At 51.2% G+C, this 27,577-nt stretch overlaps 4 protein-coding genes across 11 annotated transcripts in view; 2 read left to right on the top strand and 2 right to left on the bottom strand.

Annotated features, from left to right (window-relative positions):
• Nucleotides 1–27,577, bottom strand: part of LOC103689966 (MARCKS-related protein-like) — a 980,777-nt gene that overhangs the window by 369,203 nt on the left and 583,997 nt on the right. The gene's annotated exons all lie outside the window — the stretch shown is intronic.
• C1h19orf33 (similar to human chromosome 19 open reading frame 33) lies at nt 1,296–2,132 on the top strand. The gene is made up of 4 exons (NM_001402286.2): nt 1,296–1,336; nt 1,456–1,568; nt 1,720–1,797; nt 1,958–2,132. The coding sequence occupies exons 1-4, from the start codon at nt 1,315–1,317 to the stop codon at nt 2,057–2,059; spliced, it is 315 nt and encodes a 104-aa protein (NP_001389215.1). The 5' UTR covers nt 1,296–1,314; the 3' UTR covers nt 2,060–2,132.
• On the bottom strand, nt 2,056–12,324 carry Yif1b (Yip1 interacting factor homolog B, membrane trafficking protein). Of its 5 annotated transcripts, XM_039104398.2 has the most exons (9): nt 11,958–12,038; nt 8,936–8,986; nt 5,221–5,453; nt 5,031–5,135; nt 4,856–4,934; nt 4,689–4,746; nt 3,937–4,092; nt 3,770–3,863; nt 2,056–2,417 (listed from the first exon to the last, which is right to left on the bottom strand). In XM_039104398.2, exons 3-9 carry the CDS (start codon nt 5,416–5,418, stop codon nt 2,262–2,264), a joined length of 846 nt encoding a protein of 281 aa, XP_038960326.1. In that variant the 5' UTR covers nt 5,419–5,453; nt 8,936–8,986; nt 11,958–12,038; the 3' UTR covers nt 2,056–2,261. The 5 variants fall into 5 exon arrangements, with proteins under 5 accessions (XP_038960326.1, XP_006228720.1, NP_942029.2 ...); XM_006228658.5 differs by lacking the exons at nt 8,936–8,986; nt 11,958–12,038 and adding an exon at nt 12,132–12,324; NM_198734.3 differs by lacking the exons at nt 8,936–8,986; nt 11,958–12,038 and adding an exon at nt 12,123–12,218.
• Kcnk6 (potassium two pore domain channel subfamily K member 6) lies at nt 18,018–26,549 on the top strand. Of its 4 annotated transcripts, none has more exons than XM_039109467.2 (4): nt 18,199–18,339; nt 18,414–18,532; nt 24,408–24,803; nt 25,027–26,549. In XM_039109467.2, the coding sequence occupies exons 3-4, from the start codon at nt 24,488–24,490 to the stop codon at nt 25,248–25,250; spliced, it is 540 nt and encodes a 179-aa protein (XP_038965395.1). In that variant the 5' UTR covers nt 18,199–18,339; nt 18,414–18,532; nt 24,408–24,487; the 3' UTR covers nt 25,251–26,549. The 4 variants fall into 4 exon arrangements, with proteins under 4 accessions (NP_446258.2, XP_038965395.1, XP_038965367.1 ...); XM_039109439.2 differs by lacking the exon at nt 18,414–18,532 and adding an exon at nt 20,868–20,957 and having other exon boundaries at nt 18,200–18,339; XM_039109523.2 differs by having other exon boundaries at nt 18,215–18,339; nt 18,438–18,532.

The following is a 27,577-nucleotide window of genomic DNA, read 5'->3' as shown; positions in this document are numbered from 1 at the left end:
CAGCACACACATACATGGAAACATTCACACATACCTTTAAAGGTAAAGTTTTTCAGATAAGGGTGAGCACCAAGTGTGTGCCGCAATGACGGATGTGGAGCTTGCATGACCAGTGCAAGCATTTCTGCAAATCGCTATTAAGCAGGCATCTGTATCCGACCGAGGTGGCTCATGTCCAGCTTGATCCTTGAAGTAGCCACCCGTTCCTGCCGAGAGGTGCCCACTTTTGGAACATATAGGTGTTTTGTTTTGGATATTTGTTTCTATTATCGTTTTGTGCATGTGTGGGGGACCAAAGGTAATTTGTAGTTCTCTTCGTCCAGGAGGTTCTGGGTGACTAGACTCAGATCATTAACATGGCAGATCTTCCAATTTTCTTGAGTCAGGTATAGCCCTGACTGGCACAGACCTCACTCTGTAAGGCCAAGCTGGCCTTTAACTCAGATATCTGCCTGCCTCTGCCTCCTGTGTGTTGGATTAAAGGTGTGTGCCACCAAGCCCAACACTTGGTAATTTTGTGTAGCCCAGGCTATGATAGAACTTTCAATTCTCCTGCCTCCGTCTCCTGTTTGTGTTCCCAAAAGTCACATGGCAAAGCCATGTCCCTAATTTGAGATCCTATATTCAGACATGAAAAGCCAAGCCAACTTCGCAGGAAACAGGCCATCTCTGTCCTAGGGATCTCTCTGCCTATGCCTGGCCCCCAGCCTTGACAACTATGAGGTAAATAACTGCTTAAACACTTCTGTTGTGTTTAGCAGCCCAAATTAAGACACCTGCCCTTACCAAAACAATGCAACACTTTTCACCACCACGCACTCCGCCAAACACCAGCCTAGGAGTTTAACCCATCGGCCTTGCCTTCCACCATCACCCCAGGGTGCAACTTTGCTGATGTCTTTCAGCTGCTGCAGTGGCACGCTAGTCTGGCCACCAAGTCCCTCAGACACTATCTCATCTCAGGTCAGAGGAGCTGGGAAACGGACCTCGTCGCTCCCAGGGTGCACTTTAACTTTGTTCAGTGTACAGGGAAGGTGCTCTCCGAAGCAAATGCCCCCGCAAAGGGGGCAATTGATGACTAGTCTCATTCTCCCAGAAACCTACAGTCACTTCCACCCCCCACTTCCCACTTAGGAAAGTCTGGGTGGAGCAGGGAGCGCCAGTGCAGTGAGTCAGGGCCTGAGAGCTGAGAGGGACAAAGGTCCGGAGGGTGGGGCTTCGCAGAATTCCTGAGGTGGGCAGGTCCTGCAGTCCCACCCTCTGCTCTAGGCACTGCCTAAAGCTTCCGGCCATCCGTACAGACTGGTCACCGCCATGGAGTTTGACTTGGCTGCTGGTACGCTCCCCGGGAGTGGTGGATTTGCGGTGCAAGGGGCCGGACTCAAAGCCTGGGATTCCTACAGAAGGGACGTCCCGTCGCCTACACAACTCATTTAACTCCCCTCTTCTCTGCAGCCCTGGGCCCTGGTTCTAAGAAGCCAGAGGGGGCTGGTCAAGTGGGAGACCCCAAACACTGTCCTCTAAAGGCGCCGGGCCGGCCAGAGGCAGGCGCTGCTCACAAGCCGAGGGTAAGTCACTTCACCACCAGCATCGAGTCCTGAGGGCCCAACTTCCGTTCCGGGTCCTCGGCCACACATCTGCCTTCCAGTTTGGGTTGGAAGCTGCTCGAGCGAGTCCCTGTCCTCACTGTCACACTCCCACCCCCAAACCCTCATCTAGCATGGCCCTGGCGGCTCCTCCGACTCCAGCAGTAGTAGCAGCAGCAGCAGCTCCAGCGACTCAGAGGCAGAGGGGAAGGTAAGAGGCCGTCCCTCTCCTAGCATGTTCTCTCCCACCTCAAACCCTGGCCCCGCCACGGTCAGGGTCAGTCTAGGCTCCTTGCCCGGGTGGTGGGCGGGTCCAGTACCGCTTCCAACCGAGCCACTTCCTCTCCTACCCACTGTCCTCGGTTCTCCAGGCGCACGCCGCTGGCTGCAAGAAGCATGAACGCTCCTCAGACAAGGCCAAGAAACCCAAAGTGAAGAAGGAGAGGAAAAAGAAAGAGAAGACTCCCCATTAACTTATTAAACTTGCAGCCCTTTCCGCTCCCCGGCGCCCTCTGCCGGGCAGGAGCGGAGGCCGCGCCGAGCCCATCAGGTTTATTGTTGCGGGTGTGCAGCTGGCTACAAGAGCACCTTGGCTGGGAGGGAGAGCGCGGGCCTGGAGGGCGGGGGCCCTGGTCAAGCGAGATGAGTGTGGGAGCTGGAGGCCAGGCCGGCAGTTCACCGTACAAGGTGGAAGGTGAGCCAGTACATGAGTACCGGCTGCGCAGCCGCCACCGCCATAGTCAAGTACATGCGCAGCTGGTTCCGAGCCCCGCGCACCGGCACTCCTTCGGCCGCTGCCTGGGCCAGGATCTTGAGCCGCAGTGTCCGGATCTGGGTAGCAAGGGGAAGGTGGGTCAGCGTGGTGGACCCGTAAGTGCACAGGTATCCTAGGATGAGTCCCTGCCCCTTTGTGGCCTCCAGTTTGTGTTCCTAGAAGGGTCTACTGAATAGCTACCTCCCCCAAGCACACAGAGCAAACCATAGTGAGCTGCAAAGGCAGAGGCCAGATGAGCCTCTCCTACCAATTGTAGATTCCGGCTGCTTCCACCTACCCAGAGACAGGGTCCCCCTTCATGCAACAGATCCTCACAGACCAGTGCCCTACCACTGAATAACACTCCCAAAACACACCAGCTCCAGAAGACAAGTTAGAAGAGCTACTTTCTTTCTGTTTTTGCTCAGATGCCTACACCCCCACCCCCACGCCCACCGGAATATCTCCTTCCACCATTTGGGTTCCAGAGATAGAACTCAAGTTGTCCGGCTTGGTAGCAAGTCCTCTTTACCTGCTTAGACACTTCACAGGCCCTGATGTTTTTTGGATGTGCGTGTGTGTGTGTGTGTGTGTGCGCGCGCGCGCGCGCGCGTGTGTATACATGTACATATATTTGTTGGGGCTAGAGGACCCTTGGGGAGTGTCCACTTTATTATCCAGATAGGATCTCTCATTAACCAAGCGTTTACCAAGTAGGCTAGGCTGGTAGACCAATGAGCACCAGATGCCCTGTTTACACATTCCTAGCTCTGAGACCGTAAGGGTATATCCACTCTGGGTCTTTTTTTAAAAAAATGTGGGGTCCAAGGATTGAAGTCAGGTCTTCCTTACTGACAGAGTCATCTCTCCAGCACCCCCAACGTTACATGATGACCAGTCTTATGCTTGTGGGACACTGCCAGTGTTTGCCATCCTGCTTCCCCCTCATGCTTGCTCTAATCCTCCCAAGAGGATGCGGTCACCAGGCATCCTACTTTACAAGAGAAACTGAGGCTTAAGTAGAAGAGGTGATTCACTCGAGTACAGATTAGAACACCCAAACATGGCGGTCTCCATGGCCCCAGTCGGGGTTCTACTCCAGCTGGAAGGACTCAGGGACATGCTGGCAGAGAGCCCAGCAGACAGGAATAGAAGTGAGAGCGAGAGCGAGAGCGAGAGCGAGAGCGAGAGCGAGAGAGAGAGAGAGAGAGAGAGAGAGAGAGAGAGAGCCTGTGTACTGGGCAACCCCGGCCCCTAGCCCAGCATCCTGACAGTCTCTTCACCCACATAAGAGACTCCCTCTTCCAGGAGGCCCTCCTAGCCCCCAGATTTGAGATTTGGATGCTCCAAAAACCTCCCCAAGCCTGTCCAGGAGGCCTGTAGCCTCAGCCTCACCCTGCCCCCCAAGCCCACCCCATGCCCCACTCACCATGAACACAAAGATGGACACACAGCACCAGGCAAGCACCAGGTAGTAGCCAATCTTCCCAAAGAGCAGGCCTGTGAGGACCCCGCCAATCATCCTGAGGGGGCAGAGGAATCAGTGTGGAGAAGAGGCCAAGTCTGGGACTGGCAGGCAAGGGCAGGAGCACTCACCCCACATATTTGTAACCCAAGAAGGCCACCAGGTCAATGGTGGTAAGGTCGGTGTTGACAGTGACCAGGTAAAGACTGAGCAGAATGGCTACGACTTCCAGAGTCAGCCAAGCCAGTGCCGAGCTCGCCTGTAGTCCCAGGAGGTCTGGGGAGAACCTGCCAGAAGAGACACCCCTGAGCGTCAGCCGAGGCAGCCCTGTGTTGACAGCACAGGAGATGGAACAGAGACCACCAAGGATCTGGGTCTCTCCCTAGACAGTGACACTCAAGTCAGGTCTTAGATGGGGACCTCAGCGGTGTGAGGGGGTACCAGGAAGGTTCCTCCCTAAAGAAAGGACAGCTGGGCTGAAGACAAAGTCAGGGACTGGTGGGGAAGGGCCCTGAGGCAGCAGCAGCAGGGCCAGGTGAGCTGCTTGACTTTCGAGCCATTGACGGCGTACAGGATGGGGAGGAGGCCAGGCCCACCTCTTAGAGCTTTTGTTTTAGCTGCTGCTATGCAGACATTATAAGGGGTGAAGGTGGGAAGCAGCTTATATAGGGAACTGTGGACATAAAGGGTAGATTTGTGGGCGGAGGCCAAGAGGAAGGAAGGCTGGATTTAGAAGGAGGCCCAGCACAAATGGGTTTGATGGGTAAAAGGTGTCACTGAAGTGACTGGCCACAAGGTGGGGCTGTCCCAGGATAGAGCTGAGGTCTCTCAGATGGCTCTTGGCCTCCTATCCCCCGGTCTTGCCCTGGTCCAGGATTCTTACCTGTCCTGGGTCCCCAGTGCAAGGCCGGCCACCAAGATGTAGGTTATGAAAGCCATGGCTGTGGAAGGTAGACACAGACACTCATCAGAGGGAGGAAGCCCTTCTTGGGCACCAGGCACCAAAATACCTGTCCCAGACATGCCCGGGCACTGGTGGGAGGGGACAACCTGGAATGTAGAGGTCTGGAGCATTGATGTCAAAGCGGGGCGCCACGGGGGTGTCCTGTTGGTACTGGACCTCCCAGTCCTGTGGAGAGAGTTGGGGCAGTGGCAGCACCCTGGGTGGAGGTTGGGGGGTCCTTCCACCCTGCTTCTGGGCAGGTGAGGAGCGGGTGCTACTCACCTGGTGAAGGTAGGGAAAGACGAGCAGTCCGAGCTTCTTGCCCACGTACACGGTGTCCACGGCGAAGTAATACTTGAGCTTGCTGACAGGGATGAAGCGGTCGATCTGGAGAAGCAGAACTCAAACCTAAGGCCCTGTGGCCCCACCAACACTGCTCCCAGCTTACAGCCCACCATGCCGGCCCACTCACATTCTTATCTACCAGCTCTTTGCCCTGAGCAGCCAGGCTGCTCCCGTAGGCCATCGCCATGTTGGACATAGGAGCAGCCAGGAAGGCTGCCTCCGATGAAGAGGTGGGGTAACCCAGGCTACCAGGTGATGGCTGGCCTCCATAGCCCCGGCTCGGGGCTGAACTCGTGTCGTCAAAAAACTGGTGGGGATCAGCCATGCCCGGTTGGGACACTGGGACCCTCCGCTTTGAGGCTGCAGAGAGAAAGGGAGGGGGTTCATTAATTCTGCTCAGGTTCCATCACTCTCTCCTGCCACAGCTGGGGCAAGGGTCACCAAAATAGCCCCTGCTGTAACATCTACCACCCATCCATCAGCCAACTATCCCTACGTCCATCATCCATCTGTCCATCTATCTTGCCATCAACAATTCACCCACTCATCTACTTATCCATCATTCATCCATCCATTTACCCATCATCCATCCATCTATTTACCCATCATCCATCCATCTATTTACACATCATCCATCCATCCATTTACCCATCATCCATCCATCCATTTACCCATCATCCATCCATCCATTTACCCATCATCCATTCATCTACTTAACCATCATCCACTCATCTACCCATCATCCATTCATCTATTCATCTACTGAACCCATCATCTATCCATTTACCCATCATCTATCCATCCATTTACCATCTATTATCCACTCATCTATTTACCCATCATCCATTCATCTATTCATCTACTGAACCCATTATCCATCCATTCATCTACTTACCCATCATCCATCCATTTACCCATCATCTATCAATCCATTTACCCATCATCCACTCATCTATTTACCCATCATCCATTCATTCATCTACTTACCCATCATCCATCCATTTACCCATCATCTATCAATCCATTTACCCATCATCCACTCATCTATTTACCCATCATCCATTCATTCATCTACTTACCCATCATCCATCCATTTACCCATCATCTACTCATCTATTTACCCATCATCTATTCATTCATCTACTTATCCATTATCCATCCATTTATCCATCATCCACTCATCTACTTATCCATCATCCATCATCTATTTATCCATCATCCATCCACTAATTCATCTACTTACCCATCACCCATTTATCTATTGACCCCTCACCCATCCTTTACTTACCCATCTGTCGCCCACCCACCATTCACCCCCTCCCTCTCCATCTAAACGAATGACAATGCTGACAGCCCCTTCGTCTTGGGGTCTCCGCATAAATACTGTACCAACCATGACAAACAGAGCTTCTGCTCCTACCCCTTCCCGACTTGACTCTCCTGAGTCTCCACCAGCCGGCCCCTCAGTGTCCCTGACATGCACATACTCAGCTCGGGGCTCGGTACCGGCCATACCTCAGCCTGCAATGCTCTCCCCCAACTCTCGTGGCTCCCTGCTCTCTGCCCCAAGCTCTTGTTCTCTGGGAAGCCCCCACCAATCCCTCCTCTACTGATGTCTACGGCAACTGAGCATCCACTGGCAGACGAGCTGTTTCTTTTCTCTTGTTCACTGTAGGGTCCCCAGGGTGGGAATGGCCTCTTGTTCCCAGAACAAGCTTCGAGTGGGCGCTTGCCCTATGGGACAGATATGGGAAACAACCCAGCCAGCTCCCTGGCTAGTATGGAGTACAACACAACTGTTAAGTTCGTTTACTCACAGCCAGCCCGATTCAACTGATGCTATTACCATCTTTAAATTATCAATAAACATGCTCCAAGTCAGACTTAAGCACAGGGTTAAGGGTCAGGAAGAAAAGACCCTCCGAGAGCATGGGTGAGAGCTTCTCTAAGCGTCACAAAAGGTGACATGTACCAGATGACCATGGGCTTCTCAAGGCATTGCTATTGCCCACATTTCATAGAGAGGACCAAGACCAAGGACCCTGAGGTTCAGCACCACAAGACCATGCTCTCCTCAAGGGCTGGCCCAGCCAGGCACAGTGCTGCATGCCTTTCATTCCGGTGTGGGAAGCAGAGGCAGGAAGATCTCTGCCCCAGGCCAACCTGGTCTACATAGCAAGTTCCAGGAGAGCCAGGAGGAATGCATACAGTTTGCCAGGACATCTCAAAAACCAAACAAAACTCTCTCCCAAAAAACAAAGCAAAACCAACAATGAGGTGGAAGGCCTGGGAGAAGGGCTGAGCTGTGATGAGTGCTTCAGCTCTTCTGAAGGACTCAGGTTTAATTCCCAGCACCCGTGACCGCCAGGGAACTGGTCAAATCCAGGGAGTTTGATACCCACTTCCGGCCTCTACTGGTACACGCAGACACACAAATAAAAAATTAATCTTTAGGACAATAACAAAAACAACCCCAAACCCAAGGTAGCTAGTGCCTATGGAATGAAATCTAAGGTTGACCTCGAGCATCCACATACAGGGACCAGGGTTCAATTCCCCTGCATGGCATAAAACAAAAACAAAACCCCAAAGTTATTTGTAAGAGTTCCATCTGACTTCATGGGGGGAACACGGGAAGTCGAGGCGGTTGAGTGGGCCAGGCTAGAGACCCTGGCGGACAGGGCTGGGGCGGGGATATGGAAGGTAGCCATTTAAGTACTGAGCCGGGGATGGGGCGTGCTGAATCTGTGCGGAACTGGGCTGAGGAGAGGAAGCGAGAAGAGTCCCTTGTCTTCTCAGATTGATCTAAGCAGGGGTGGGAGGCGGTGTCTGCAGAGACAGGGTAGCCCAGGGTCCCAGATACTTGAGCACTGGGAGGAGCAGTCAGATTGTGAGTGAAGGTGCTGTGACACCCACACACTGCCAGGGCAGCTGGGCACAGTGGCTTACATCTGCAATCCCAGCACAGGAGGCAGAGACCAGAGGATTACCTGAACGTGTGCCACTTTGGTTTTAATATTTATTTATTTATTATGTATAGTGTTCTGCCTGCATGTATGCCTGCAGGTCAGAAGAGGGCATCAGGTCTCGTTACAGATGGTTGTGAGCCACCATGTGGTTGCTGGGATTTGAACTCAGAACCTCTGGAAGATCAGTCAGTGCTCTTAACCTCTGAGCCATCTCTCCAGCCCGCCACTTTGGCTTTAAAGACATTTTATTTATATGTTGTTGAGTTTTGCCTGCTGCTGAGAGCCACCCTATGAGTGCTAGGGGCAGAGCCTGGTCCTCTGGCTGAACGAGTGTTCTTAACCGGTGAGCCAATGTCTCCAGGGCCACCTGTATGTGTTTGTGTGTGCACACAGGGCCCAGGTGTGTACAGAGGCCAACAACAGCTGTTTCTCAATCCCTCCCCACCTCACATTTTGAGGCAAGATCTCTCACTGGACCTGCAGCTTGCTGGTCTGGCTGCCCTGGCCAGACGACAAGCCCTTGGAACCCTGTCTTGGCCTCTGAAGGGCTGGGGTCACAGCAGGGACTACCGTGCTTGGCTATTTACGTAGGTGCAAACTCAGGTTCTTCCACTTGAGCAAGGTGCACTTGGCTTGACTAAGTCATTTCCCCACCCCCTCCCACACCTTTTCTGAAACAGGCTCTCATTATGTAGCTGGCTCAGGTTGGTCTTGAACTCGGGACCCTTCTGCCTCCATCTTCCATGTATCTACGACAACAGGCCTCTCTCTCTCTGGCCTAGCTTGTTCCACTCCTATGAGCATTTGCTCCTCAACCCAGGTGGTGCCAACCTCCAGCCCTGCTCCCGAGATGCCACAAAACCACCGATTCACCTCACATGTCTTGCCCAGAAGCGTCTGGCTGGCGCGTCTGTCAGTAAGGCCCTGTTGACAGTAGACATAGCAGCAGATAAGATGACCAGGGCTCCTGCCCTCCCTGACATCTCTGCGTTGGATCCTTTCCAGCTCTCAGAAATGGGTGACCTGATTTTCCACTCTTGCCCTCCTCCCACAGAGTGTAATCTCACAGCCACGGTGCCTTTGGCTCCATCTCTGACCGCTCCCAAGGCCTTCGGAGTCCCAGGTGTGCTGCCCCCAACAGCACTCCCACCAGCTGCCTCTAGGCCTCACCTTCCTGCCCTCCTGCTCCCCTCTGACATCCTGCCAACCGTCCCTTAGTTTCTCACAGTGCCTCTCACCTTCCCTTCTGCCCCTGCCTACTGGATTTAAGCATCTTGCCTCTTCTCACCTATTTTTCTTTTTCCTTCTGTTTTTTGAGTCGGGGCTTTGTTATGTAGCTCAGGCTGGCCTCGAACTCACGATTTTCTGCAGTGCGGGCCTTTTAGGTGTGTGCCACCACCACACCGGGTTCCTTGCCTATTCTTAGCCCCATTGAAGGAAGTCTCCAGGGGGTAGCCAGAGATGCTATGTTTTAAAAGTACTGAGCACTGGAAGCCAGGGCCTTGTGCGTGTTAGTCAGGGATTTAACACTTAGCTGCACCTCCAACCCTTTTATTTTACAGACAGGGTCTTGCTGGGGTGCAGTGGTGCATGTCTTTTATCCCAACATTAAGGAGGCAGAGGCAGGAGGATCTCTATAGGTTTGAGAGCAACCTGGTCTACATAGTGAGCTCCGGGACAGCCTGGGCTACATAGTGAGCTCCAGGATAGCCTGGTCTGCATAGTAGAAACCTGTCTCAAAAGAAAAACAAACAAAGGGGCTGGGGATTTAGCTCAGTGGTAGAGCGCTTACCTAGGAAGCGCAAGGCCCTGGGTTCGGTCCCCAGCTCCGAAAAAAAGAACCAAAAAAAAAAAGAAAAACAAACAAAGCCAAAACCAGGGTCTTGCTAAGTTCCCCAGGTACGGCTGACTTAGAAGGAATGACATAAGCCGCTTTGAACTTGAGATCCTACCTTTCCTTCCCATGGGGCTGGGATTACAGTCTTTGCTTTGTGATCCTCTGATATATTTATCTTTTTGGCTTTAAAAAAAAAAAAAAAAAAAAAAGGCAAGTCCTCACTATGTAGCTCTTGCTGTCCTAGGACTCACTCTGTAGCTTGGGCTGGCTTTGAACTCATGGGTAATCCTCCTGCCTCTGCCTTACCAGTGCTTGAACTACAAATGCCTTACTTGCCTTACAGGCCTATCGCCAGTAAGATCCCTTTAATGAACGTCAACCTTTTCATCCTCTGCCCGAGATCAAGGACCACTATGCAGAGAATCAAATTCTAACACCTCCTCAGCCCTGTGTGACCTGTCATCAGCCCAGTCAGTGGCTCTGGGCCCAGTCCCAAGGCCTCTCCGGTCCCAGCGCTGACAACCTCTTCTCCTTCACACACAGTGCTTTCATCCTCAATCCCCCAGGAGGAGTCACACTCAGGACTCTGCTCAAACGTTCTCCCTTGATGTCCCTTTTCATAACGCCCAGGTTCCTGAATTCCCTCCTCAGCTTCAACCCAACTGTGGATCTTGTTGGCCCAGGCCTCCACTGCCACCCTCTCCAGGAGTCCCCTACGGTTCATCATTAAGCATGCCCTCTTCAAGGACGCAAGGAGACCTCCAGCCCGAACAACTGAGTTCAACACCTCCATCCCAGACCCAACCCATCCGCCCAGCACCCTATTAAGAAGAACTAATTCTGGGTTGGGGATTTAGCTCAGTGGTAGAGCACTTGCCTAGCAAACACAAGGCCCTGGGTTTGGTCCCCAGCTCTGGAAAAAAAAAAAAAAGAAGAAGAACTAATTCATCTTAGGAGTGTGTGTGTGTGTGTGTGTGTAAGTTAGACAATCATTCTCTTGTTCCACCATAGATCAATGTCACGTTGTCAGGTTTTGTGGCAGGTGCCCTTACTGGAGCCATCTCTGGGAATCCACCCCTGACTTCTCCCATCGCTTTCTTTAAACACAGATTGCCCCAGGCAGGCCTCGAACCCATAACCCTCTTCCCTCCAACTCCCAAGTGTGCACTGACCCCTCACTCCCCCACACAGCAGTCCCATTGCTCTGTACTGGAAGTTCTATGACAGGAATAAATGCTGGCTGGCTACACATCACAGGCCGGCCAGACGCTAAGGAGCGAAGGGGTAAATGGAACCTTCTCAAACCCTACTCACAATCCGGATCCCACCCTCACCCCTCTTTCTCTCTGGTTCTTACTACTCCCCAACTACTGTTGTTGACTGACGCGTTTCCTTCCTCCTGAACTCTATCTTTTCCCTCTATCTTCCTCCTGAACTCTAGCTGTAAGAAAGTAAGAACTACAGGGCTTTGGTGGTACTAGTGTGTACCCGAATTCTAGCCCAAGGCCTGAGACAAGATTCACTGGAGTAATGGTATGTTAGATGAATAAATGAAACGAACAGGACATAGAAATATATATACAGGGGTTGGGGATTTAGCTCAGTGGTAGAGCGCTTGCCTAGGAAGCGCAAGGCCCTGGGTTCGGTCCCCAGCTCCGAAAAAAAGAACCAAAAAAAAAAAAAAAAAAAAAAAAAGAAAGAAAGAAAGAAAGAAAGAAAGAAGAAAGAAATATATATACAGAGACCAGGAGGAATTCAAATTCACATCTGGGAAAAGAGGTTAACAGAGCTGGAAAAAGGAGGTTAACAGGACAATAAGTACTGGTGGCGATTGTAAATGGGTTGTAAATATGGTCCTGTCTGCACAGGGAGTGCCCAGGGGCCGTACTACGGAGCGTGGGTGACAGCTCGTGGGCACTGGAGAGCCTTGGAAAGGTGGGGTAGCACAGGAGGTCAAATCGCTGACTGCAAATGAATGGAAGTAGCGGTTCTCTGAACATCACACTTAAATCTTCCTCCAACTTGCTTTCTTTTAAAGGAATTTTCTAAAGAACCTACCCGCGATGCGCCCCCTACCCGGACGTGGCATCCCTGCGCTGTGCACACCTAGAAACTCCAGGTCCGGGATCTCGTGACCTCCGTCTGACCTGGAGTGACCTCGCCAACCGTCACGACGGCCCCGCCACACCCTCGCCCGCCCGATCTCCTCAGCCGGCCACGTACGCCACTTACGCAGCCGGGGCGTCCCCGCCGGCGCCGCCAAACCTGTCGCGTGCATGCTTAGAAGCCACCACCGCGAACGCCACAGCCGCAGTTCGGAATGGGCCCGCCCGGTTTCCGTAGCCACACCCCAATGGTACCGAGCGACCCAATAGATTTCACGATGGCGCGAGTGAGCCACGCCCCCCCCGGGGGCAAACTGGTTGAGTGGGCGGTGGCTTACATAAGAGGCGGGAACTGGGGCCCATGACGTAAAGGGAGAGGCCGGACCTTGGCGGCAGCGGGGCGGAGCCTAGGAGGAGAAGGCTTCAGGCAGGAAGGAAAACGTTCCTAGTGTTGAGCGCGGAAGTCGACGGGAAATGTAGTTCTGTAGAGGCAGGCACTCGATTTAGTTAGCTGAGAACACAGGAAGGCTGAAGAAGGGTGAAAGGCGGGGAGAATGATAGGTTATCACAGTTATGCCCGCTCATCTATCCTTTACACAAAAGTAGCACTCACTTTTTTTTTTTCTGGTTTTTCGACACAGGGTTTCTCTGTGTAACCTTAGCTGACCTGGATCTCACGCTGTAGACCAGGCTGGCCTCGAACTCACAGAGATATGTCTGACTGAGGATTAAAGGAACGTGGCACCAGCGTCCATTTAGGCTGAGAAACGAAGTACAGCTTAGTAGATCACTTCTGAATTCCCAATACTAAGGAGGCTGAAATGGAAAGTCACGGGTTCAAAGGCAGTCTATGCTTTGAACATAGTGAGCTCTAGTTTCAAAAAAAGAAAAAAAGAGAAAAAAAGAAAGAAAGAAAGGAAAAGAAGGGGAAAGAAAAGAAAAAGAGGCCCTCAGCATATTAGGTCAGAAGAACCAGTATCTTGGGTTGGGGATTTAGCTCAGTGGTAGAGTGCTTGCCTAGCAAGCGCAAGGCCCTGGGTTCGGTCCCCAGCTCTGGAAAAAAAAAAAAAAAAAAAAAAAAAAAAGAAGAGCCGGTGTCTTTCTTTGAAGGTACCTTTAGGCAACTTCCCAGAAGTTCATAAAATTTTTCTCACACGGCTATTTTCCCTCAAAACTTTTGTCTGCCACAGGTACTGCACACAGCTCCCACAGTTGAATGCACACAAGTGCACCTCGAGCATAGAACCCTGAAAACCGACTTCCTCCTTTGTTTCACTCAGGGTCTCTTTTCTCTCTTCCTTAATCTGCCCCCACTTGATATGAGAAAAGGTCTCACACAGTCCAGGTTGACTTCAAACTCCTGATCTTCCTGCTTCTACCTTCCAAATCCAGCAATTACAGTCGTGTGCCACCACGACCCATGGTTAGCCCTTTTTGTCCTTCTTTTTTTCACTTATCGGAGGCAAAGAAAAATGGTCAGAAATTCCTCTGGGAAGTGATAGCACTCCAGAAGGAGGTGGTGAGCAAGTGACCCTATCATGTGGCTTCCCTTTCCTCGTCTGAATTTGGCTTCTCAGGGAGAAGACCTGCATCCGATGTAGTCCTTTGTTGAGACACATCATTTTGCCTCTGTGTTAGCGTCCGACTCCTGGGCCCTACCTCCATTTCTCAACCTCAGTCTTCGTCTTCAATCCATCATCTATGACTTTTTTTTTTTTTTGGTTCTTTTTTTCAGAGCTGGGGACCGAACCCAGGGCCTTGCGCTTCCTAAGCAAGCGCTCTACCACTCTACCACTGAGCTAAATCCCCAACCCATCTATGACCTTTTTAAAATTAGTAAGGCAGGGCTGGCGAGATTGCTCAGTGGTTAGAGCACTGACTGCTCTTCCAGAGGTCCTGAGTTCAATTCCCAACGATCACATGGTGGCTCAAAACCTTCTGTAATGAGATCTGATGCCCTCTTCTGGTGTGTCTGGAGACAGCTATAGTGTACTTATAAGTAATAAATAAATAAATCTTTAAAAAAAAACTAATAAGGCAGACAATGTGGGCCTGCTGTGGGCCTCTTGGGTGACTATAGATAGGCATCTGTCTATATACAGATGTCTGCTGAATCCCTGCAATGCAGGGTCCTCGATGCTCCTCTTTTATATAAATAGTGCAGCTAGATGTGTTGGTGCACACCTGTAATCCCAGCACTTGGGATGTGGTCGCAGGAGGTTCAGAAGTTCAAGACCATCCGTGGCTATATACTGAGTTTAAGGCCAGCATGAACTACTTAAAACCATCTCAAAAAAAGGAGAAAAAAAAAAGAGGGCTGGACAGTATGGCTCAGTGGTTAAGAGCACTGATTGCTCTTCCAGAGGTCCTGACTTCAATTCCCAGCAACCACATGGTGGTTCACAGCCATCTGTAATGGGATCTGATGCCCTCTCCTGGTGTGTCTGAAGACAGCTACAGTGTACTCATATATAATAAATAAATCTTAAAAAAAGAAAAAAAAAGAAAAGAAAAAGGTAAAATGAGGTATGTGACAGTCCTGATATTGAGCCAAAAGGATCAAGAGTTTAGGGCCCTTAATAATGACACATACCTTTAAACCCAACAGTTGTGAAACAGAAGCAGGTAGATCTCTGAGTTCGATTTACAGAACAAGTTCCAGGACAGCCAGGACTACACATAGAAACCTTGCCTCAAAAAAAAAAAGGGGGGGGGGGCTGGAGAGATGGCTCAGCAGTCCAGCAGTTAAGAGCACTGACTGCTCTTCCAGATGACCTGGGTTCAATTCCCAGCACCCACATGGCAGCTCACAATTGTCTATGGCTCCAGTTCTAGAAGCTCCAACAGCCTCACACAGATATGCATGCAGGCAAATTACCACTGCACATGAAATAAAAATAAATTTAGGGAAAAAAAGCAGTGTGGTGGTGGTATAGCAATGGTGTGATAAGAGTAAAGGCTGGCCTTGAACTCAGAGATCCGCCTGCCTCTGCCTCCCTGAATACTGGGATTAAAGGTGTGCAACACCACCACTAGGTTAAAACTCAACTTAAAAATTATTATTATTTTTTAAGCTATGTGGGTATGAGTGGGGGGGGCGGCGGTGCACTCGGGTGTAGTTCTTACAGCGGCCAGAAGAGGGCGTTAGAGCCCCTGGAACTGGAGTTAATAGGGCGTTGTGAGCCATGTGGCATGAATGATGCGAACTCGAAAATATTTGTTCTTTTCTGCTTTTAATTTTTTCAGAAAAGATACCATACATGTTTGTCTGTATGGATGGATAGATAGTTTGCCTGCAAGTGTACCACATATGTGCCTTCAGAAGCCAGAAGAGGGCACCGGATCCTCTGGAAAATGAGTTACTGATGGGTGTGAGCTGCCCCGTGAGGCTGGGAACTGAACCTCCAGTCCTCAGGAAGAGTAGCAAGTGCACTTACCTGCTGACCTGCGACATCTGTCATTCTCCTGCCTCTCTCTCCTTTTACTGCTAGGATAAGAAGTGAGCGCCACCATACCTGTCTGTTCTGTCTCCTGTATTTATTTGTGAAAGGATTCTCACATAATCCAGGCTGTTTTGAACTCACTATGTACCTGAGGATGGCCTCGAACTTCCAATTCTCTTGCCTCTCTCTCCCGAGCCCTTACAGACACGCACTACTATTACGTCTGCCTTTTACTCCATTGTGTATGTGTTTGTTGTGTGTGCGTGCATATGTGTGTGTAAGTGTGGGCATGAGAGTGACCATTTGCCTATGGAGGTCTGAGGATACTTATAGGAGTCAGTTCTCACCTTCAACATGTCCCAGGGATATTGATCTCAGGTCCTTAGGCGTGGTGTGTGTTTGTGTTTGTTTATGTGTGTGTGCGTGCGTGCGTGCATGCGTGTGCGTGTGCGTGTGCGTGCGTGTGCGTGCGTGCGTGTGTGTGCGTGTGTGTGCGCCTGTGCGTGTGCGTGCGTGCGTGTGCGTGCGTGCACGTGTGCGTGTGCGTGCGTGCGTGCATGTGCGTGTGCGTGTGCGTGTGTGTGTGCGTGCGTGCGTGCGTGTGCGTGCGTGTGTGTGTGAATACGTAGAGGTAAGTGGGTTTGGGTGCAGTACTGCCGCACCTACAGAGACAAGAAGTGTCTTTAGCCGCTGACCCATCTGACCGGTTCCTGCATTCTGCGGTAAGCTTTAATTTTCCCCTTCGTTTATTGGGAATCCTGTGGGAGAGTGAAGGCCTCCATAAAAGGGCATATGTACACAGACAGGGCCTGACTAAGCCCTCGCTGGGACATTGTAACTATTGTTGCTGTTTTTATTATCAGGCATCTCTTCCTAGAGATTGCCAGCCCTAAATTGGGCTCTGTCCCAAGAATTACCACAGTTTTATAAATAGAGCCTGTTGCATGTATCTGAGCTGTGGTCTAGTTGTGGGGAGGATTCTGGTCTGCCCTATACAGCTGTAAGAGAGCTCTAAGTTCAGGCCAGAGAGGGGTGTGGGGCAACCCACAGGAGAAAATTTAATATTGAGACAATGTCTCACTTTGTAACCTTGGCTGACCTGGGACTCCCTTTGTCAAGCAAGCTGGCCTCTCAGAGAGAGCCCTCTGCCCCTGCCCCTGCCCCTGCCCCTGCCCCTGCCCCTGCCCCTGCCCCTGCCCCTGCCCCTGCCCCTGCCCCTGCCCCTGCCCCTGCCTCTTGTTGGTTTTTGTTTTGTTTTGTTTTGAGACAGGGCTATGCCCAACTCCTCCACCTTTAAAATTTCAAATGTATGTAGGAACATCTCAGCTTCCTGGGTAGAAGGGATCTATCAGGGTAGGAATCCCTACCCTGGTTTTATATATAAATATATTAGCTTATTTATTTCTATGCCTAGGGGTGTTTTGCCTGCCTATGTCTGTGCACTCTGTGTTGGCCTGACTTCCCAGGAGGACAGAAGAGGGCATTGGATTCTCTGGAGTCCCTTGAAACTGGAGTTACAGACAGTTGTTAGTTACCAGGTGAGCGCTGGGGATGTGTGGGACCGAGGGAGGTCGTCTGTAGAAGCAGCTAATACCCTTAATCACTTAGCTATCTCTCCAGCCACTCCACAGTACCTGTTCGAGACATGGATGGATTCACTAGGTAGCCCAGGTTGGCCTGGAGTCCGTGACGGCCCAGATTGTTTCTCAGATGTTAAGGGTATTGTGTGTAAGTCACCACAACCACACCGGAAGTTTATTTGTTCATCTTTTGCATTTGTTTTATAGGTTTTGTTTTGTTTTGTTTTGTTTTGTTTTGAGACTGAGTCCTATTATGTAGCCCTGGAATTTACTATGTACACCAGGCTGGTTTGAACTCAGAAATATATCTGTCTCTGCCTCCTGAGTGCTGGAAAAAGGGGTGAGCCACCATGAAAGTAAGTTATATTTTGTTTATTTATTGAGACAGAATCCTTCCAACAATTCCCCCACACACACATACACACACTCCTGGTCAATTATTCTGAAATCGTCTCCCCCTCCCGCCCACCCACAACTTATCCCACATCCTAGTGCCTCAGGCAAAGACCGGGTACAGATGTTGTCAGACAAGTGTTTTAAGGCCTGATCACCAGAGGCCTGTCTCGCTCTGTCCCTGGTTGCCCTGAACTCGCACCCGATCCTGCTTCAGCCTCCCGGGTGGTTAAGATTACAGACAGAAAACTCCCACTTCAGAGGAGAGTTTCAGTTCTGAGTTAAGAAGTCACGACTCCCACAGGAACGACGGGCAAGAAAGGGCTCGGCCACCCTCCCCATCCCATTTGTCTCCCGGATCCCGGAGCGTCGAACTCCACCCTCCGGTGTCCCTGTTCCTACACACCAGGTGTTTGGGCGTGCCTCAGTTTCCCAGTGGCAGGGCGTTCCGCCAGCCCCGCTCCTCCCCCTTTTTCCTTTTCTTCTTCCTCTTCGGGGCGTCGGTGGCCGCGCCTGAAGCTCCCGGAACTAAAAGCGGACCGCGGGCGGTGGGCCGGCGGGGGCCACGTCAGCGGGCGGCGGGGCTGCAGGGGCACTATGCGGCGGGGCGCGCTCCTGGCTAGCGCCCTGGTCGCCTACGCCGGGTACCTGGCGCTCGGCGCGCTGCTTGTGGCGCGGCTGGAGCGGCCGCACGAAGCCCGGCTGCGGGCAGAGCTGGGGACGCTGCGGGAGCAGCTGCTGCGGCACAGCCCGTGCGTGGCGGCTCACGCCCTGGACGCCTTCGTGGAGCGGGTGCTGGCGGCAGGACGGCTGGGGCGCGCAGTGCTGGCCAACGCATCGGGACCCGCCAACGCTTCGGACCCCGCGTGGGACTTTGCCTCGGCGCTCTTCTTCGCCAGCACGCTAGTCACCACCGTGGGTAAGTGAGCGCCGTCCATCATCCACTTCCCGGCCAGCGTCCAGGTCCCTCAACATACACCTTCATCCCAATAGTCCCGGGGCCGGGTGATCCTCTAGGAACAACCTCCATTCTCAACTGACCCGCACTGGCTGCAGCTGTTCGATTTGGAGAGTCCTCGTGCAAGTCGTGCAAGTCGAGCTGCCCCTCTCAGGTACTACACACCCCAGTTCTCTGGGAGTAGAGAGACTCCCTTCATAATACTTTCTCAGATAGCATCCCTTCTGGTGCCTTTTTGTTTGGTTTTGAGATAGCATCTCCCTTTAGGCGAAGGCTGGTTTGGAATTTCATCCTTCTGCCTCAGTCTCCTAAATGCTGAGATTACGGGTGTCACCAGGCTTGGCTCACTCTTGTCTTAACCCTAGGATTATCCTAGATGATCAGCAGGGGCCTAGGACTTTCCTTGGGGGTCTAACCTCAGGGGTTGTGTTACAATAGGGCTGGCGCACCATCTCTTTCCAGTCTTGTCTCCTGGCTCCAGGTAGGTCCTTCCTGGAACAACCCACTTTAGCTTCTTCCTGAACTCAGTGACCCAGTGAACTGTGAATTGAACTCAGGCCTTCATGCATGCTAGTCAGTAATCCCAGGGCACCATTACTGGAGGCCTGTCTTCTAGGAAGAGACTTTAGCCAGACCTGAGGCCATTTCTAGGATCCCTTCCGCCTTGGGAACTCTCCAGCAAGAGCTCCAGACTGAAAGTTCCTATTTCCCCTTCCTGCTCCAGCATTTCCCACTCTAATACAGGGCTCCTCCCATCTTTCCACCTCCCCTGGGTTGTTGGGACCGTCTCAATGTTCTTCCACTCTGGACTTAGGGTTCTCGGACCTTACACCCAACAGCTGGGTGTAAGAAAGGAACAAACCAGAAGAGTGTTCTCACGGAAGAACCATCGCTGTCCAGCTTGAAGTCCTCAAAGTTGAGACTCCTACCCCAAACCACTTCTGGTTAAACCTCTCACCCTTTTCATGAGGGTCTCTTTAAACTCAGTCGAGGAGGGATGAAGTGTAGCTCAGCGGTAGAACATTCGCCTAGCGTGTGTGAGGTCCTGAGTTCAATCATTAGTACCTCAAAACACAAAACGCCTAAACTCATGAATGGGAATCCTATTCCTTCTCCAGACAGGGATCCTACTCAGTGAGAACCAATCCTCGCCCCAGCACATAATCCAAACAAATTCTCTCTATCTGCTCTTTCCTACCACGTAGCTGTCTTTTGCTACTTCGTGGGTTTTTCCCCCCACCCTTTCAACCCCTGATAAGGGCAAAAAGAAAAGGATAAAGGGAAGAGATCTCTGAATAAGGTCAAGGGTCAGAAAGGGGCAATGTTATTGTTAGACTTTTTGCTGATTAGGAAGTCAAGTTCCTTGGGGGCACGTTTAATCTAACTTCTTGTTTCTTTTGCACACCACAGCCAACAGTGACCAACAAACAGCCCAGCATGGCCTCAGGGCTCTAGCATTACATACGCCCTTTTAAAAGGCTCCAGAATTCCAGATGACACAATTGCAGAAACTGTCTGCAGCCCCTGCGAGGGAACGAGGCAAATGGTAGTCAGCTGCTGTGGACTGTCCAAAGCAGCCTCATGTCCCACACCTAGGATTAAAACAAAAACATATTCTTATAATATCTTTGTGGATTTTTTCTTTCCTTTTTTTTACACTTGATCTTAGCCAAAAGGCCGAGAAGCGATTTTCCTTTTTTTTAAACAGGTCCACCCCACTCCACCTAACCCCACCCTCACCCCGGACTTCAGAAAGAGCTTGCTTTCCTTCTGGAAGCTCTGTTTAAAGGCTGTAGCTCCTACTAGACAGAAGGCCCAGTGCCTCCACTTCCTGTGTTGGTTAGATTGACTTTCAGAATGTTCTAGAGTCCCCTGCAGCCTTAGTACCCATTGTTCTTGAGTTCATCTACGACAGTATAATTTTCAGTACTGTGTGCTAGAGTCAGACTTTACATACACACACACACACACACACACACACATATATATATATATATATATATATAAAATTTATATGAGTACACTGTTGCTCTTCAGATATACCAAAGAGGGCATCGGATTCCAATACATTCCATTACAGACGGTTGTGAGCCACCATGTGGTTGCTGGGAACTGAACTCAGGACCTCTGGAAGAACAGCCAGTGCTCCTAACCTCTGAACCATCTCTTTACCCCCACTTTTTTCCTGTGTTTAAAAAAAAACAAAACAAAACCAACAACAAGATTCCAAAATTGTCACTATGCTACCCAGGTGACCAGCAGGCTCACTGAGGATTTCACAAACAGGGGGTGTCCTGGGGCTGGAACTCCTCCACACCCCACAGCTGAGAATCCCCTTGCCACCCAGCCCTGCCCCAGCCTGAGACATGACATTCTCTCAACCTGGGACATTCAGGGCCCTCTATGACAGAACCCCACCCCCCAAAAGTATTACTCGCTCCACTTGACAGCCAGAAAGGACCTTAGCAATGTCTACCTCCTTCCTTCAGATATCCTGGGTTTGAGAGCTCTGGCTGCATGAGAACTTACACATCCCAGATGATATCTGCTGGTACCTCCTCTGGAACCAGGACCCCAAGGTCTCACTATTTTTTTTTATATTTTTTAAAGATTTATTTATTTATTTATTTATTTATTATATATGAGTACACTGTAGCTGTCTTCCAACACACCCATTACAGATGGTTATGAGCCACCATGTGGTTGCTGGGATTTGAACTCAGGACCTCTGGAAGAGCAGTCAGTGCTCTTAACCACTGAGCCATCCCTCCAGCCCCCAAGGCCTCACTTTAAACCAGGACCCCGGTCTTGATTTAAGGATATGGACTCCCCAGCTGGGCATGGTGGGATACCTCAGTCCTCAGGAGGTAGAAGCAAGAGGATCAGCCAGAACTGTGTGAGACCCTGTCTCTACAAGACAAAACAGGACGAAGGAGAAGCCATGGGGGGAGGTGCCTATGAGAAACTGGATTCAAAATCCCAGTGCTCATGGAGATGCTGAGTATGGCCACACCAGCACTGGGTCAGAGATTGGCAAGTCTCCTCTGACCTCTGTGCACACCTATGCACACACATTCACGCACCACACACACACGTGCGTGTATGCAAATAAAATAAAAAAGCACCACCTACACACAAATATTAGCGCCCTGCAGAGCTTTCTTTGAGGCCCAGGTAGGACCCACCCCTACTTGCATCCCCGGTACTTAAGAACCCTGGGAAACTCTTCTCAGAAAGTCCCTTGTGTCCTCAGACCACAGACCTGGGAAACCCCACCGCTGGCTTGGAGGTCAGATTCTGCTGCTCTTCAACCCTCCATCTCCCTGAGGTGACTTCCTTTGGGGACTTGAAACAGGGAGGAGGCTGAGCCACACTGAGCTGGTTAAAGGACTGTGGGTGGCTTTGTCCCCCATTTGGGGTGCTCATGGCATGTGACCAGCAAACTGAGGTCCTTGGCAACAGCTGGGTGTCTCTTCAAAGAAAACAATGAACCAGTCTCCCCTGGGGCTAGCTTTCCTCAAGCTCCCTGATCCGGCTTGACCTGCTCCCGGGCTGGACTTCCATGGGTCACAGCCCTAACATCTCCTCTCAGATTTCTCACTTCTGACGGGTGACAGGTGAGGGGGGTCAGAGGTGCAACAGACATAGCCCGGCTGAGCATCTGCACAGCTGCACCTCAACTGTGAACCAAGATCACAATGTCTCAGCCAAAGCGTGGCAGGAACTCACCACATCCGGGTTACAATTCAGGCAATGCCATAACCATAGCCTTGTGTGGTAGCTGCCACTTATTGTCTGTCTGTCTGTCTGTCTGTCTGTCTGTCTTTCTGACTATACAGCTAAGAAGCTTGGCCAACTTGGACATAATCACATAGCTAGGATAATACAGAACATTGTGGCACCTGCTTTTAGTTCTAGCACTCTGGGATTGTTACAAGTTCAAGGCCAGCCTGGACTACATAGTGAGTTCCAATCCAACCAGGAATATGTAGTGAGACCCTGTCTCAAAACAAAACAACGAAAGCAAATAACATTGGTAAAATTGCCAACAGAGAGGAAGTGGAGATACAGTTCTACGATTCAGTAGCTAAGGAGTCTTTTCTTTCTTTTTCTTTTCTTTTTTTTTTTAAGACTTACTTATTTATTTTATGTGAGTAGTACATTACAGATGGTTGTGAGCCACCATGTGGTTGCTGGGAATTGCACTCAGGACCTCTGGAAGAGCAGTCAGTGCTCTTAGCCACTGAGCCATCTCTCCAGCCTCCTAAGCCCATCTTCACAGCTGGGGAAATAGAAGGCCAAGTGGCTCTAACATTGACTTTCGGTGAAATGGTCTATACCAGGTACATTGGTCCTGATGGAACTTGTGGATACATCTGATCCCTTCTACTACTGTGGGTGGCACTTCTGATTTCAAATCCGGAACACAGGGCTCTTGTTCTGTTCCCTGTGTTCTGGTCCTCTGAGATTTTTGGTTCCATCAAGCTGAGTAGGACTTTTGAGGTCAGTTCTGAAAGCCAGCCTGCACAGTCAGTGGGAACAGGGAAGTGCTGTCTTAGAGCTGGTTCATATAGCTTAGCATGCAAAAAAAAAAAAAAAAAAAAAAAAAAACCATGCTGTGGCCAGGCCTGGTGGCTTCATTCTCAGCTACCGGAAGGCTAAAGAAGGAGGAATCCCAATTTCAAAGCCTGCCTGGAAGATTTAATGAGATGCTGTCTTAAAAAAGAGGCCTTGGGGTTCAACACCTGCCTAGAATACACCAGGGGAACCTGGGGCTTGACTTAGTCATTAGTAGAGATTCCTCAGAGAAATCACTAGTAAGGGACGTGGTGTGTGTAGTGTGTGTGTGTGTGTGTGTGCGCGCGCGCATGCATGCGTGCACATGTGTCCTAAAAGAACTCAACACTTAAATATATCAAAACAGCACACTGCAAGGTCAGTCACAGAAGATTAGTGAAATAAAACACCAAGATGAAGAGGATTGCTTGGTGCTGGACACAGGAAAGGGTGACTGGGTGAATGATAAGGCTGGGTATGGTGGCTCACATGGGTCATCTCAGCACGCAGGAGTCTGATGCTTGGGCTGAAGGGATGTGGTTAAGGGCACTTATTGACCTGGCAGAGGAACCACATTCAGTTCTGAGCACTCTCATGGTAGCTTAACTGTACCTCCAGTTCTCTGGTCAGAGAGGGGACAGAGCCCAGAGGGGGACAGCAGGCAGAGAGAGAGAGATGACCAAGCTTGACAGTGTCAGGCAAGGGCTGCAGGAATGGCTCAGTGATGTGACTGATGTGAGTGATGGCCTAGAATGCCCAGTGAGGGGCTCAGGATGTGACTCTGGTACAGCTCCTGTCTAGAATCCCCTAGAGAGGGGCTGGGAGTGTGGCTCAGTGGTTGAGCCTCTGCCCAGAATCCCCTAGAGAGGGGCTGGGGGCGTGGCTCAGTGGTTGAGCCTCTGCCCAAAATTCCCCAGTGAGGGGCTGGGGGCGTGTCTCAGTGGTTGAGCCCCTGCCCAGAATTCCCCAGTGAGGGGCTGGGGGCGTGGCTCAGTGGTTGAGCCTCTACCCAGAATTCCCCAGTGAGGGGCTGGGGGCGTGGCTCAGTGGTAGAGCCCCTGTCTAGAATCCCCCAGTGAGGGGCTGGGGGCGTGGCTCAGTGGTTGAGCCTCTGCCCAGAATTCCCCAGTGAGGGGCTGGGGGCGTGGCTCAGTGGTTGGGCCTCTACCCAGAATTCCCCAGTGAGGGGCCTGGGGGCACATAGAGTGCTTACCTAGCTACACCAGTCTGTGGGTTTGATCTCCCAGAACTTGGTGGGGTAAAGTTTTTTTTTAAATGTGACTAACTCAAAGCAGGTCCAGAGGGTTTATTTGTGGGATTTTCCCTGGGCATCAGAAGAAATCACAGCTCTTGGATGGAGGTGTCACGATTGAAATCAGGGAGGATGTGGAGTGGGGGAGCTGTAGGGTTGAGCGGAGGTTAGCCTCAGGCTGTGGAGGGGCCAGTGTGCAGGAGGACTCTTCTCCCCACAGGCTATGGCTACACGACCCCACTGACGGATGCAGGCAAAGCCTTCTCCATCGTTTTTGCACTCCTGGGCGTGCCTATCACCATGCTACTTCTGACTGCCTCAGCCCAGCGCCTGTCACTGCTGCTCACCCACGCACCCCTGTCCTGGCTGAGCCTGCGCTGGGGCTGGCACCCGCAGCGGGCAGCCCGCTGGCACCTGGTGGCCCTACTGATGGTCATAGTGGCTATATTTTTCCTGATCCCGGCTGCGGTCTTCGCCTACCTTGAGGAGGCCTGGAGCTTTCTGGATGCTTTCTATTTCTGCTTCATCTCTCTGTCCACCATTGGCCTGGGGGACTATGTGCCTGGGGAAGCCCCGGGCCAGCCTTACCGATCCCTCTACAAGGTGCTTGTCACAGGTGAGCTGGAGAGCTGGCTGGGCACCTGCGGGCTGGCAGTGGGGGCTGGGGTTGGGCAGAGAAATGGCCCTGTTCTACGAGGTGTTGAAGGGGCTCTGAGAACCTCCCAGCAGCCCCAAGGGAGAGGTACCTCTAGGACCACATCCTTGCTGCCCTGGAGGCTGAGCTGGAAGATGAGCGATCAACTTGCCACTTCTCCGTCTCCCCTCCCCCATGTTTATAGCATACCTCTTCCTCGGCCTTGTTGCCATGGTGCTGGTGTTGCAGACTTTCCGCCGTGTTTCTGACCTCCATGGCCTCACTGAACTCATCTTGCTGCCGGATCCCGACCCTGCCAGGCTCCACCAGGATGAGGATGACCAGGTGGACATTCTGGATGCCCGGACAGATCTGCATCAGCATCTCTCTGCTGCCTCCCACGCTAATTACGCCTCCATCCCCAGGTAGCTGTCGACCTGGACACACCTGGCCTGGGCTTTGGGCCCCATGTGATTAGATCAACTAGAAAGCCCACTCACACTCTCCACTGGGAGGTGAGGAGTAGCCGCTTTGCTCCTGTGTCCTCCGCTCCTCAGGGCCCTGACACAGTCATTTTCTCCTCCTATCTTTTCTCCCATTTCTTCTCAGACTCTGACCGTTTGGGCTTTCTGACTTTGTGAGAGTGGTGGTTTCTATGCCTTTTTGTTTTGTTTTGTTCTTGTTCTTCTGTATCTCACTCTCTTGCATAGTACATCTGGCACATCCAGTTCTTCTGGGCTCCAACCCTGGGCTCCATTTCAGCCAGTGAGGTAAACTGACCGACTGGTCCCTTGACAGTGACAAGCTCCAGTGGGCACCAGAAGAGGCAAGAGTAGCCAGGACTGAGGAGTGAACCTGATATGTTCAGGGTTATCTTTCCTGGGGACAGGAACTAACCCAAGACCTGCTAGTCAAGAGAAAAAATAGTCCCTTCTCCTCAGGTGTCTATGGGCCATAGTACCTGTGGGAAGAGGCCTGCAATGGGCCAGCATCTCCCTCAGTGACTTAACAGGCAAGGAACTGACCCAGGATATGAGCCGAGATCCAAGTGGCATGAGACAAGCAGCTTAGCGTAGTTCCTGTGGTGATACCATGTCTTTTACTGGGCATTGATGGCCGTGGGCTCTGGAGCCAGTCTTCCTGGGCGTGCCCTGTGACTGGGCCATGTTTCACCAATGCATTTGGACGGTCACTCTACCTTTCAGACTCTGTCTCCTAAATGGTGACCATAATAACGCTTACTCTAAAAGGCGAACTCAACCAGTAGCACATGCCTGTAACCTGAGCTGAAGCAGGAGGCTTGAGAGTTCAAAGGCAGGAGCCAGGCAATAAAACAATGTAAGCAATAAAATAATAATAATGATGATGATGATGGTGGTGGTGATGATGATGATGATATGTTCAATGGAATATAGTGCCAGGCTTAAAGGGACATGAGAGTAGGCTATAGAAGGATGTATAACCCTCAGGGCTGGGACTTATTTTATTTATACAATATATCACTTAAAGATTTTGGCAGGGGAAAAAAAAAGATTTTGGCGGGCTGGAGCAATGACTCAGCGGTGAAGAGCACAGACTGCTCTTCCAGAGGTCCTGAGTTCAATTCCCAGCAACCACATGGTGGCTCACAACCATCTGTAATGGGATCTGATGCCCTCTTCCGGTGTGTCTGAAGACAGCGACAGTGTACTCATATACAGAAAAAAATAAATCTTTTTTTAAAAAAGAGACAGATTTTGGCTACAACTCACAAAACCCGAACTGAAGTAACCTAATTGTTAAGTTGTAATTGGACAGAACACTGTCAGGGAGAGCCCTGAGCATGATACTCTGTATGGCTATGAAAAGCACGGTGGCCCTGGGGTCAGATTCTCTTTTCTCCACAGAAGACTTAGCTTCCAAATGTGCTCTCCTCCTGGTGTCCAAATGGCTGCCAGAGACCCAGGCATCGAACCCAGACATGTTATTCCTAGCGCAAGCTATAGGAACTTCAGCCAGTATACTGAGAATTTTAAGGAAGGCTGGCTCAGTACCAAACCACCCTGGAAAGTCACGCAGGGGAACTGGGTGTGTTGGTACACACCTGTCATCCTAGCACTGTGGTGGCTGACGCTGGAGAGTCCTGAGGCTAGGCTAGCAGGGGCAACAGATAATGACACCAGAAAACGCCAAAGGGAGTTAGCGATGTTCACGGTGGGACATGTCTACCTCAGGTGCTAAAGGAACAATTTACAAGTATAGGTGCTGGGAAGACGGCTTAGCCAGGCAGGCCCAAAGACCTGAGTTTCTCACCAAGCCCTACGTTAAAAAATGCTAGATGTCATGGTGCAGCCTTGTAATCCCAAGGCTAGTGGGGGTTGGAGCTTGTGGGTGGAGGGCAGAGCTAGAGTATCCAGAGCAAATGAGTGGGCTCCAGGTTCCTTGAAAGACTCGGCTTCAAGAAAATAGGGTCCAAGCAGAGCCCTCTGGTACACACCTTTAATTCCAGCATCTGGACAGAAGCTGGTGGAATTTCTGTGTGTTCAAGGCCAGCCTGGTCTATGTGGTGAATTTCAGGACAGTTAGGGCTACATAGTAAGACCCTGCCTCCACAAAATAACTAAAAAATAAAAATAGTGTGACAAGTGATTGAGGAAAAAAGATGAATATTACACTCTAGCCTCCATATGCAAACTCACACATGCATGCACGCACACGCACACACGCACACACACGCACATACACGCACATACACACACACAAAATCTGAGCCAGCA

This window comes from Rattus norvegicus, chromosome 1 (assembly GCF_036323735.1).
Source record: "Rattus norvegicus strain BN/NHsdMcwi chromosome 1, GRCr8, whole genome shotgun sequence".
In the NCBI taxonomy this organism is placed as follows: domain Eukaryota; kingdom Metazoa; phylum Chordata; class Mammalia; order Rodentia; family Muridae; genus Rattus; species Rattus norvegicus.
This window is presented reverse-complemented; position numbering and strand designations above follow the sequence as displayed.

Excerpts from the sequence above, each read along its gene's own strand:
- C1h19orf33 (NM_001402286.2), top strand. The coding sequence starts at position 1,315 with ATGGAGTTTGACTTGGCTGCTG. Across the intron at positions 1,337-1,455 it reads GGAGTTTGACTTGGCTGCTG|CCCTGGGCCCTGGTTCTAAG; the intron begins GTACGCTCCCCG and ends TCTTCTCTGCAG. Across the intron at positions 1,798-1,957 it reads ACTCAGAGGCAGAGGGGAAG|GCGCACGCCGCTGGCTGCAA; the intron begins GTAAGAGGCCGT and ends TCGGTTCTCCAG.
- Yif1b (NM_198734.3), bottom strand. The coding sequence starts at position 12,177 with ATGCACGCGACAGGTTTGGCGGCGCCGGCGGGGACGCCCCGGCTGCGT. Across the intron at positions 4,093-4,688 it reads GCACTGGGGACCCAGGACAG|GTTCTCCCCAGACCTCCTGG; the intron begins GTAAGAATCCTG and ends CTCTTCTGGCAG. Across the intron at positions 2,418-3,769 it reads TGTCCATCTTTGTGTTCATG|ATCCGGACACTGCGGCTCAA; the intron begins GTGAGTGGGGCA and ends CTTGCTACCCAG.
- Kcnk6 (NM_053806.2), top strand. The coding sequence starts at position 18,018 with ATGCGGCGGGGCGCGCTCCTGGCTAGCGCCCTGGTCGCCTACGCCGGG. Across the intron at positions 18,340-24,407 it reads CACGCTAGTCACCACCGTGG|GCTATGGCTACACGACCCCA; the intron begins GTAAGTGAGCGC and ends TTCTCCCCACAG. Across the intron at positions 24,804-25,026 it reads CTACAAGGTGCTTGTCACAG|CATACCTCTTCCTCGGCCTT; the intron begins GTGAGCTGGAGA and ends CCATGTTTATAG.